This window comes from Cynoglossus semilaevis, chromosome 18, assembly GCF_000523025.1.
Source record: "Cynoglossus semilaevis isolate Cse_v1.0 chromosome 18, Cse_v1.0, whole genome shotgun sequence".
Lineage (NCBI taxonomy): Eukaryota > Metazoa > Chordata > Actinopteri > Pleuronectiformes > Cynoglossidae > Cynoglossus > Cynoglossus semilaevis.
Window position 1 is genome coordinate 9918485 of NC_024324.1, and position 11433 is coordinate 9929917.

At 42.8% G+C, this 11433-nt stretch overlaps 1 protein-coding gene across 1 annotated transcript in view; it reads right to left on the reverse strand.

Moving 5' to 3' along the window:
* The window catches only part of clasp2 (cytoplasmic linker associated protein 2), a 45802-nt gene that overhangs the window by 6916 nt on the left and 27453 nt on the right, over positions 1–11433 (reverse strand). Inside the window, exons 17-34 of the mRNA XM_025065294.1 lie at positions 11068–11108; positions 10588–10740; positions 10088–10111; positions 8877–8978; positions 8615–8641; positions 7147–7173; positions 5670–5843; positions 5309–5353; positions 3938–4045; positions 3623–3685; positions 2742–2848; positions 2604–2627; positions 2311–2466; positions 2084–2175; positions 1924–1987; positions 1086–1145; positions 820–822; positions 187–354 (exon numbers count right to left, since the gene is read on the reverse strand). Of these exons, the coding sequence (XP_024921062.1) occupies positions 187–354; positions 820–822; positions 1086–1145; positions 1924–1987; positions 2084–2175; positions 2311–2466; positions 2604–2627; positions 2742–2848; positions 3623–3685; positions 3938–4045; positions 5309–5353; positions 5670–5843; positions 7147–7173; positions 8615–8641; positions 8877–8978; positions 10088–10111; positions 10588–10740; positions 11068–11108 (1438 nt within the window). The remainder of the gene's footprint in view (positions 1–186; positions 355–819; positions 823–1085; positions 1146–1923; positions 1988–2083; positions 2176–2310; positions 2467–2603; positions 2628–2741; positions 2849–3622; positions 3686–3937; positions 4046–5308; positions 5354–5669; positions 5844–7146; positions 7174–8614; positions 8642–8876; positions 8979–10087; positions 10112–10587; positions 10741–11067; positions 11109–11433) is intronic.

Here is an 11433-nt window from a genome sequence, read left to right on the forward strand (position 1 = left end):
TATCATGGCAGGGAACAGATTGAAAAGCCAACAAATGCTCCGCTGGATAAAGGATCAAATTAAAAAGGGCAGTTTAAGGTATAATGTCTGTTGTGCTAAACAAGAAGCTTTAGTTCCTGTCAGAGCTTCGTGGTAACAGAAAGTCCATAAAATATATAGAGTGAAGGATTAAAATGTCAGTTCAACACACCGTGTAACATCCAGGGCTTTCTGAACTTTGGCCTGTACAGATCCCAGCAGGTCAGCTCCCATCTTCTTCAGCAGCTGCGTGAGGGGGGCGAAGAGCCAGTCGTGTGGGTCTTCTTTATGGACCAGGATGAAGTCCACCAGGGTCTCCAGGAACATGCTGAACACCTACAGACGACAGATTCAGAGGTCCAGTTTAGACACAGTCCAGCAGCACAGGTCACGTGGTTTACATGCACACGCTTGAACAAATACATACACACACATGCAAACATCCAGCACCTGTGGTCATCAGACACACATGATTCTGCATTTCCCAATGTGAAGTTAGTGGTTATTCACTCATGACAGCAGCTTATATCACCAAACACCAATTACTCTTAAAAATCAACCAAAATTTACAGTGACATTTAAATTCAATTAAAAACAACCAAATCGAGACGGTGAACAACTTGACAGCAGTTAGGAAACAAACTGTGTGTCCACCATCTCTACATGCTGGTGTTGATTACAGCGTGACACTGTGTGAGGCCGGTTAGTGAGAGTTAAGTTGTTGCCTCTATTAAACTGTTTTTAATTTGATTAATGAAGCGGCAAAAATAAAAGGTTTAAACACTGAGTGACCAAACTTACTCTCTACAGAGAGTTCCAAGAGGGACAGCATGTGGGGGAGAGAGACACATGTGTTAGCATCCTGACCAAACATGCACTCAGCTTCCAAGACTGTGCTTGGTAGATTCACTTTTTGCACACAGTTTTCTAAAATCCTCTATTATCTTCAAACAAGAGACTTTTTTTGTGTGCATATCAAAAAAAAGAGAAAAAATCAACAGATGAAGAGAATGATGCAGGACAGAGAGACAAAAAACTGGAGAAACACTGATGGTTAGATGCAGTACCTTGAAGGAGGCTGAGCTTATACCGGATTCTGCCGTGCCGTACACTCTGCCGGAGTCTCGCTGAAATTCATCAAATCGTCAAAACGTCAAACGAGGAAGGGGAGAAACTCACACACGTGAGGATGTGTGTGAGGCGACGGGCACTCAAAAATGCCAAAAGAGAAGTGGCAAGTGTTAGAAAGGGCGTACCGCAGCTGGTTAGTTAAGAGAAAGAGACAGGAGCTGGCAGACCAAACACTTGTGCCCATGTCTGTCTGTCTGTCCGTGCGACAGTGTTGGTGTAAGGGTGTGTGTGTGTGTGTGAGAGTATGTGTGCGTTCGTGGTCAGTGTTTCTTTCCTGCGGGCTGCAGGTATGGAGCGAAAAGGACAGGAGCGTGGCAGTGAATGCAACGAGCACAGTCAGCTGATTGTTGGCTGAACAGTGACACAGCAAATCCCACAGGAGACGGCGTAGAGTGTGAGGTCACACGCAAACTCAGGGTTGTTTCATGCCGGAAGAAAACAATCTGCCGCACGCTCCGCATGCCGGTGTTAATGTCAGAGTGTGTAAATACATATGTGTGTGTTTGTGTGAACATCAATGTGTGACTGTGATACAAGTGGACCTGTTTATCCCGACAGCATGTCTACTACACACCACTACACGTGTACTGTGTGTATGAATTACAGTACTGGGGTTGTTTTTCTTGCTTTTGGCAGAATCCGGTACAGTGAAGGATGATGGGATAAACACAAAGTGTTTGAAACCAAAGTCAAATTAAAAGTGAATAATGACTGTTGATGATGTCACACTGTGAATGAGCGCTGACCGAGAACATGAGTTGCATGCAGCCATACCTTGCTGTGAGGATCGGCAAACATTCTAGTGAAGATTTCACACAGCCTCTTTAACTCCACCCGGCTGCAGAAGAAAAAACAAAACAAAACAGAGATGATTAGATAGAAATAAATTCCCACGTGACATCATATGGACACATCTGACCGTTCAATGACTGACCTGAGGGTGCGTTGGTTTTTGAGTAGTGCTTGTAGACCCAGAAGCCCCTCCTTCCTCTCAGACCAGTTTGCACTGGCACAGCGATTCAGCACCTAAAACAGTAAATGAACATTTTGAACAACCAAACCGTTTGAGGCAAAAACACTGCACACTCATTAAAGCAGATTGGTTTGCTCTGTGAAAAATGTAGAGAGATTTTTTATTGTTTGACACTAAATGCCACTGACCTCAGCTACATCCTCCGTCTGTCTCATGTAGGTTGGGATGGACCCTCCGTTTCTAGAGCTGTAGGATCTTTCTGAACAGGCACTGGATGCATCACTGTTAGCGTCATCATCAGAGTACATGCTGTAGTTCTCATACCGCCGTCGGGCTGGCTTTTTCTGCAGGGAAACAGGAGAGAGACACTCTCTAAAGGTTACACTTAAAGAGGAAATAACAGGAAATCGTGCCACTTCTAGATTCCAAACAGCTCTAAACACACACAACACACAGGTAGGAGGCAGGCGACAAAGCTGACCTTGGACCGCATGTCTCCTAACAGCTGAGAGCATTAAACAGAGGCAGAATGGGGAGTTAGTGAACACACAGACACACACTCCAGCAGCAGTAAGCATCATCTCCTCAAAGTTCACTACATTGTTCATCGTTTTCTTACTAGTGCATCGGCCAGAGCTTCTTCTACGTCCGAGCCGGTGTTGAGGACCCTCATGGCGCTGACAGAAGAAGACAGACGACTGGACTGGCTGATGCCAAAACCAGAGCCTGAAAAGAACAACAGCAGCAAAACAAGAAAGAAGGACAAACAGAGAGCAGATTCACATTATTAGTAAAAATACAACTCCCAGTCATCAAGTGGTCTTTGACTTGTTCTCTTGATGGTCAACCATTCAAGTAACTCAATCGCTTCTTCATTCAATCTCTGACATTGAAGCTGTGTCCCAGTTCACAGTCTGCAGCCAACAGAAGCAGAAGTCAGACATTGTTCAATTGGAGCATTAACTCTATGGAGTATACAGAATTTTCCTCTTGACCTGAGCAGAATTATTTGTGCACTGTGACAGTCATCGATTCTGACAAAGTGGGACAGACCCCCGGCCCCCTGCAGGTCATGTAGTGGGACACAGCCATTGTCAACAATCATACACTTTGTTCTTTCCGTCAGACAATCCTGTAAGTCAATGTGATGGGTTGTTAGATGACATTGCATGTGCTGCTGGTTAGAAAGTATGACTGACATAAAAATCACTGAATGGCTTTATGTCCCGGCAGAGAAGGGAGAAGCTAAATACAAAGGAAATGAATGGACGCTGGCAAAACTGGCAAATGAATGGTAGGAAAGCATGCGATTCTACTACAACAGACGTCCCGAGGTAGAACATGGAAAAACAACTGAGGCTGATGAATAACCAAGGCAAAGGCTGACAATATACAGTAGAAGATGCATGGCGCCAATGACCATAAAGAAACCGGAGCGAACAAAACTGGGGGCGGAGTGGGAGGATGAGGTACGAGGAAATAGATGTTCTCAGAATTCACCTGCAGCACCAAAAACATCAGGTGTGTGGAGAGCTCCGGTGGAGCGAGAGTAACTCCGAGTCGCTGCAACCAAGATTAAAATACACACACAGAGTTTAACATTCGCACGCACACACGCACAAGCCTCACACTGGACGAGCCGTTAGTGAGAAGAGAAAGAAACGGTTGGAACAAACAAACCTTTTCTCATACGGTAACTTACACGTTTTTAAGTCTATTCTATTAGAGGTTCTGATTAAAGCTTTACTTGTTTATATTTCTATCCTAATTTTCCAACTCATCCTTCCTGGTTAGGAGTCCACTACTGCTACTCACCAAGTGGTGTGAAGGAGCGTATGGGGCTGGTGTCCCGGCTGCTCTCCCTGCTGGCCTCTCTGCTGCAGCCCTGACTCATACTGGGCCGAGGGATACGACTGCCTCGAGCTTAAACCGCCCAGGTTACAACAACGCAGCGCAGCAGAGGGGGGAAAGAGCAGTGGAGGGAAGAAAAGTGGTTTGTAAGAACATACAAGGACCAGAAGAAGGGGTATACAGAGCACAGAGAATGTAGAAAAGAAGAGAAACACAAATATAAACAGGGAGAAGGACACAGGCACGGTGACAAAGATAAAAGTGGGAGACGGACAAAGGTAGGAAAAGATGATGAGCACAGGTCGACTGGCCACATGGGAGCATCTCACCAGGCTTTAAACATCAAGTCACACTGTTATCAAATCATTTACTGCTGTTCTTGGGTTGAATTTTTACGATTAATGTTATATGTTTTTCAATATTTGTATTAAAAAATAAATAAATCAGAATTTAGATATTTTTGATGAAACATTGTTATGTGCAGGCTTTGGTGCCACCACAGCAGAGTAACAGTCTTCCCCACATATAAGGTAGGCATAAGTCTAACTGCTAAAAATATATTTGAATCATTTGTATTAGTGATTTCGATTTTGACATCAAAACCCACAATGTTTCCTTTCTTTTAAAAGCAATGCTCAAGTCCCAATGAAGATGTTATTCTTCTCATACTACTAATGTAGCTGAGTGTTTAGATCATTGAAGATGTTAAAAATATATTACAGCTTCTTTAATATTACAAGCTCTGGATGAGATGCACCAAACAAAAGCACCAGTCGACTGCACCCACATTTAGACAAAGACGGTAAGAGCCATATTACACACAATTAAAAGGAAAAGTGGTAGAGAATAGATTTAGCGACTGGAAGGTGGTCAAGGAGCGAGAGATTTGTGTTTTCATTGGCTAGCAACACAATCAACGTCACAGTTCACAGCTCTGCTCATCAGCTTCAGCTTCTAAACCAGCCAGTCAGGGTTAACCCCAGCCTACCAGGGAGGAACAATCTCTGATTCCGGAAGAAGTTTCATTCATCAGCCACTAACCACAGGTTAGTACAAAGGAGGTGGAGGAATGTTCACAAAGCAAGGACATCTGCCGATCACAGGCACCCATCATCATGACAACACAGCCATGGGTCAGAGACAGGGTACAGAGATCAGCTCAGAGGCACCGAGTTACTGCTTGATACGGACGTCAGGGCAGATTAGAAGTGATGGATGAAAATAGAGACTGACGAGTGGAGAGGTAATTTAATGAGGAGAGTAAAGGGAAGGTGAGAACAGAGAGGATCTGAGGAGATGGATGGCAAAGAAGACTGGTCGAGGCCGGAGTCTTACCTCCTCTACTCGCGCCATTGTAGATGGAACTAACGCTGGAAGGAGCTAAAGGACAAAGAAAAGAGCAAGGAGAATGGAGGACAAGAAGAGGAAAGGAGGGGGGACAGAGTGTATGAGAGAGAGAGAGAGAAATAGAGAGAGTAACAGGAAGTAGGAAAGAAAAACAGTTTAATGTTGGCAAACTGAAGGTGGTTGTATTTTGTTTTTTTTGTGACTGTTAGGAACACTTCAAAAAAAACAAGGCACTTCTGAAATCAGGTAACAGGAGTGAGTATTTCTGACCTCAAATATTCTATAAAGTGACACAACTTAAAACTTAAAAAATTAAATCAATATTTTTCAGCCATGACTGCTCTCTTACCAACAGACAAACGAGTGGGTGACGAGTCTCTGGAGCAGCCCTGGCTGCGAGGGATTCGGCTGCGTCTATGTCCATCTCCACTGGCCCCAGCCAACACCCTGTGAGCCCCGGTGCTCATGGTGCTGAGTGCTGTGGTCGTCAGCAGGCGACCAGGGGAACCGCTCCGGCTGCCAGCTGAAAAAAGAAGAGAGAAAGTCAGAGCCAAACAACAACTTGTTTGAAAAATGGTAATAATAGAAATAAACTACTGCAAATGTAAGGGCTATTATAAGGTAAAAGAAAAGGTGCTGGTGCTGTTGAAAAAAACATTTGGAGTTGGAGGGAGGAAAACTCGGGAGTTTAGATTTTGGGTTATATTCATTACATTTCCAAGAAAGTGATACGTCCTGAGGTTTGGTGATCAGCATTCCAATATGTCCTCCCCACAAACCCTGTCTTCAAGTGCAAAACCCACAGTGTTTAATTTTCCACATGGACTGAAACCTGGAGGTTGAGCAGAAGCTGAACCGAATCACACAGTGAAGGGGCTCGACCGTGTGAGCAATATTCACCAATAAGTCCAACATGTTCTTAGTTGAATATTTTTAGAACCTGAGCACCGACAATGGACAACAACTAAACAATAACACAACCACTGTGACAATCCCAACAACTGTACAACCACCAAAAAACCACAAATAAGACTGGACTGAATGAGGCTCATAGTGAAACCTATTTATAATAGTTTCCCTTTCACCAAACCTATAAGAGTTTGGAATTTTGGAAAACTATATTAAAAAAAAATCAAATCAATGTTGATCAATTCAGAGCCACAGTGACAGAGCAGTAGGGGTTTTGCCTGTCATAAGTTGACTCCACTTAGCCCTCAATTTCAGGAGTTGTGACCAGCATATGCATCACTAGTTCCGCTTCACTTTATATCAGGGATCACCAACTAATTTTTCTGGAAAGACAAGTTCTGGTCAGAAACAAAATGAAAAAAAAATAAAAATCACATTTTTGTCTGACGTTATAATTTGATGTTTATTTTAGAATCTAGTCACTGGCCATATTGGACAGTCCAGTGGGCCAGACGTGGCCCGCGGGTCGCTAGTTGATGGTCACTGCTTTGGATTATTCTTAAAGACTCGAGCAACGGAACAGATTCACTTCTCTAAACTAACATTTTACCTGATCTTCTCTGAACACAAACCACCTGCAGCCACTCCGTGACAGCAGAAAAGAAACACACCTTTAAAATAAACACAGGCACTACTACAGGTGCAGAAACACAAACCCCCAAAAAGCAGTGTGCTGGACAAGATCATAAACCAGTCTGTGCCTTAAAGTCCCAGCATGCTTCAGCCAGAGTGGAGGAACTCAAGTTACCGTTCAGGTGCACATGAAGAAAATGTTGGTGAGAGCAACAGAGAAAGGGAAGTACCACGTAATAGAGCAGTAACAAAAAAAGAAAGAAGAAGAGGCGTTGTAATCTTACCACCAGCGGAGGTAGCAGACTGAGATCCTGAGCCATTAAGCCCATTGGTTTGGAGAAGGGGGGGAAACAGGTGAGGGGGAAGGAACAGCAGGTTAAACCAGATGAATTATGGGTGTTATGGCAAAAAAAGCGTAATGGGAGTCAGAACAGACAGTGCCATGGGAGCACATCCTTGTATACACCACCAAGAATGAAGGAAACATTTGATAACTTTATTTGAACAAATGTTGTTTTGTTTTTTCTGGGAGGAAAAAAAAAGCTGTCAAACAAACACAATGAACCAGCCGCAGATGAAGGCTGGGAGAAGCAGTGCATGTTTCAACAGCCGGCAAATATAATAAACATGAAGCAAAGCTTGTTCACAAAATGAAGAAACAGAATACCTCAAAGGACATGTATTTAAACACATTCTCACACACAGGTGACAACTATTCCAACCCTCTGTGCCGCTGCCATATTCCACCTCTGTGTAGTTTTTTATTGACCAAGTCATATCCAAAAACATTTTGTGAAAAAAATGGAAACTAAATCACATTGTACTGTCTGTACGATACAGATATATGTTTGAAAGTAGTGCCCGCAACACACTCAATAAACTTCACCAAGATCTAAAAAAAAAGAAAAAAAAAGAACGTTAAGGTCATGCTGTGAGTTCTGCAAAATTATATTAAACCAAATTTACACACAAAAGGATTGAAAAACTAAGTACAAAAGGAGCATCTACCAAAGGCAGAGTGAGCAAAGGAGAAATAAAGGATAAGCTTTTGGTGCTGAAATTGGGTGGAAAATGTTACAGATTTATAGGAGACTCACAACAACATTTTCTTTTTTTAAGAATTCTATTAATTAGCCAGGCAATGCTAGGTTTTATTCTATAAGATTAACGAGAGCACAGCAGAGACGCTCTCTCTCTTTTTTGCTTCCCACCAACTATAAAAACGACTCTGCTAAGACAACAGTAATATAGTAACACATCTTGGGTCTGTTTTTCCTTTTCATCCTTCTCACATGCCTTTTCATTCACTCACTGACTCACTCTTTCAATATGGAGTTCTTTACTCAGACGTCAACAGTCGACCCTGATCAGGATTATCAAATGTCCTGTGTTAAATCTTCATCATCGTTAATCTTATGGTAGTGGGCTTTTGTGGTAGGTATTTATAAAAAGCACTACTTTCACACCTGCTTTAGTGCAGCCATGATGTGTATATAAAACCTCTTCCTAAACCTAAAAGATTTTTTTTTTTTATGACAGCCAGAGCCAGGCTAGAGCAGCAGTAATAAACTCTCCACCAAACCACTCTCAGTGATGATAGAGCATGCAGAAAACACACACCCACACACACACACACTCCGCTGTTGACGAAACACCTCCATCTAAATGACAGCAGTAGCAGGTGGGCCACCATTCCCACTGTGGTTAACACAGAGACACTTACACACTGACTCTGACACACAAACAGAATACCTGGTGTGCAATCGGATTCGTCCGAACCTGAAGGCACAAAAACGTTTACATGGAGCTTATCGTCACTGTGAAGTGAACATGTGGAAACACTCTACAATAAGGTTCTAAAAATGTATATACATTTACCATAAATAAAACAAACACTCACACTTGTGTGGCTGTGGGTGTCGTGCGGTGAGTGGTTGTCAGAGGTGTGACGTTGTTACTCATAACCCAGTTTAAATCATGCGGCACGCTCAGCTCGGTGTACGTCAGTACTTACGTTGTGACTGGGAGACCATCTTGGTGCGGCTGCGTCCTCTGGAGTCCACTTGGCTTGACATGCTGGTGGGAGTGGACAGGGGCTGCTTGGTACGGACACGGCCTAGATTTATACAGAGGGCACATCAGAAAAGTGAGCAGAAAAACCAAGTGTTTTGGTCGTCTTGTATAAGGACAGTCGCTGTTAGCCCAAAGATGAACGAGGCACCAGAAAGTGACACCAGGTTTTCTTAAACGCGGTGTAGATTACTGGCAGCTACAACTTATTATTAATCTCGATTAGTCACCAAGTCATGGAGTCGATACAATGCTCGATACGACTGTTCAAATACAATGTTCCCAATTGTTTTGTTTTTTAAAAATATCCAGATTCAAATTCATTTTATTTTATGAAAAGTCACAGGATTTTCAAACATGTTTGTTGACCACTTCAGTCCATTAGCCATTGCCTGGTTGACTAATCAGGAGCCCTACTGTTGAAAACACTAATTAATCACAGGTTTAATTTCCTCCACCATGACAGCCCAACGTTACACTGTACCAACAATCTATGAGCAGCCCATGAATAAAGAAGCCACTAAAACTGTGAACTACTTTCAAGCCAAACACATTTCTATCATTGTGAAGAATCTGGTGAGCTGCGGATCAAACAGATTAATCAACTGTTAAGAGGATAACTGCCGTCTATTAATCACTGTCTAATATTTTACTGTTATTTGTCTGTAGGGTTTTCAATGCTTTAAACCATCTGCATTTTAACGAAAAAAACAGTTGATTAAAATGTTTCAAACTACAACATTCCTACAACAGCTGGACAGACAGACCCTCCTGACCAACATCTTACCATTGTCTGATCTGGTCCCTACAGACACACAAAGAAGGAGCATGTCGTAATCAGTGCATTTTTAAACTAAAATGGTATTTCACCTCCAATTATAGGACAAATTACAACAACACTTTTTTTTCTGCTGTTACTAAGTATTAATAAAAAGATTAAAATTTGGTAAAGCATGTGTGATTATAATGGTGTAATTAAACTTCATGTTATGAAAGGATGATGGTTCACTGACAGCGGGGGGCGCTGTTACCACATAAAAGAGAAGAAGGAGTTCGCATGGATCTGGTTGAATGAAGGGAGGAAAAAAAAACCAAAGTAATGAAAAAAACAAATGAGGAGGCTGTGGCCGGTGGAGCAGAGAACGATGATCTTACCATCCGTTTTATCAGAGGCATCATCTTTAGCAGCAGAGAGAGAAAGACAAACGGGGAGGAGGGTGAACGGAAACAAAACGCAGGATAGGAACAAAATAAAGGAGGAAGTAATAAAGAAGATAGGGGAGGAAGAAGAGAATGAATAAGAGGAGTAAGAAAAGTGTGTAACCAAACATCTGTGTACCAGAGATGCAGGGGCTGAGACTGGAGCACAGTGACGAATCAGAACACTGGACAGTGTTTTTCTACAGAGCATGCAGTGAGACAGTGAGAATGAAAAAACAACCACACACACACAGGATACAATAACAGACGATGAGCAGGCAACAGGAGAGGAGAGAGAGGAGAGGCTGACAGAGGAGAGGAGAGGCCAGTCCAAGCTCTCAGGCGTCTGAGCGTCCAGTCGATCGTTAGAGACAGGAGACCTTCAACAGTTCTGAGATGATCTGACCATCTGAGCTCTTGGTTATTTCCACTAACTGGATTGGTGAGACCCTTACCCAGTGAGGAGTAGGAGCCAGGGGGAAGTCGACCCGCTCCCCCGGGCTTTCCGACATGCCGATGCTTAGCGACCGCTGCTGCGTTTACGTCCACGTCACTACGGGAACGCTGCAGGGATGCTGCCGACATCCCACCCTTTGAACTGGCGGGGACTGACAGGACAGGAGGAGGATGTTGGGAGCGGGTATGGAGGTGGAAGAAGGGATACACAGATACGAGACGAGACGACACAAACAAACAAACAAACATGCGGCCACCACAAAAACACAGACACAATATTGATACAGAAACTTAAAAATAATAACACACAAAAAGGTGTGTACAGACACAAGCACGACAGTCTGCGTACATGTGTTGTAACGTATTTAAAACTTGGTGTCGTTATACAAGACTGTACGAGGAAAGATGTAGATGTAAATGAATGAAAATATACAGATGGAGTGTGTGTGTGTGTGTGTGTGTGTGTGTGTTTGTCTCACCTCGACCTGGGGCTGCTGACCATTTAGAAGACAGAGGCCGACTGAAAAGATCAAGATAAAAACTCAGTATCATCAGAACAAACAGGAATTTCAACAAAACCTTCATGCACCTACAACAACAGAAATAGAATAGAATATTGGTTTAAAATTCCATGTCTAAAAACTATTTTAGGAACCAAAATAAATTGGATCAAGCAAAAAAAAAAAGTAATACATATAAATAATCATTTTTTGAGGTTGACATGTCCCTGGAAGCTCCTAAAAGTTCTGATTCAACACTGAAAGCCAGTTTCCAAAGAAACCCAGGAATGCGTTGGTGCTAATAATAGCTGTATATAGAAAAAAAAATCAATAACCTCTGAGAAG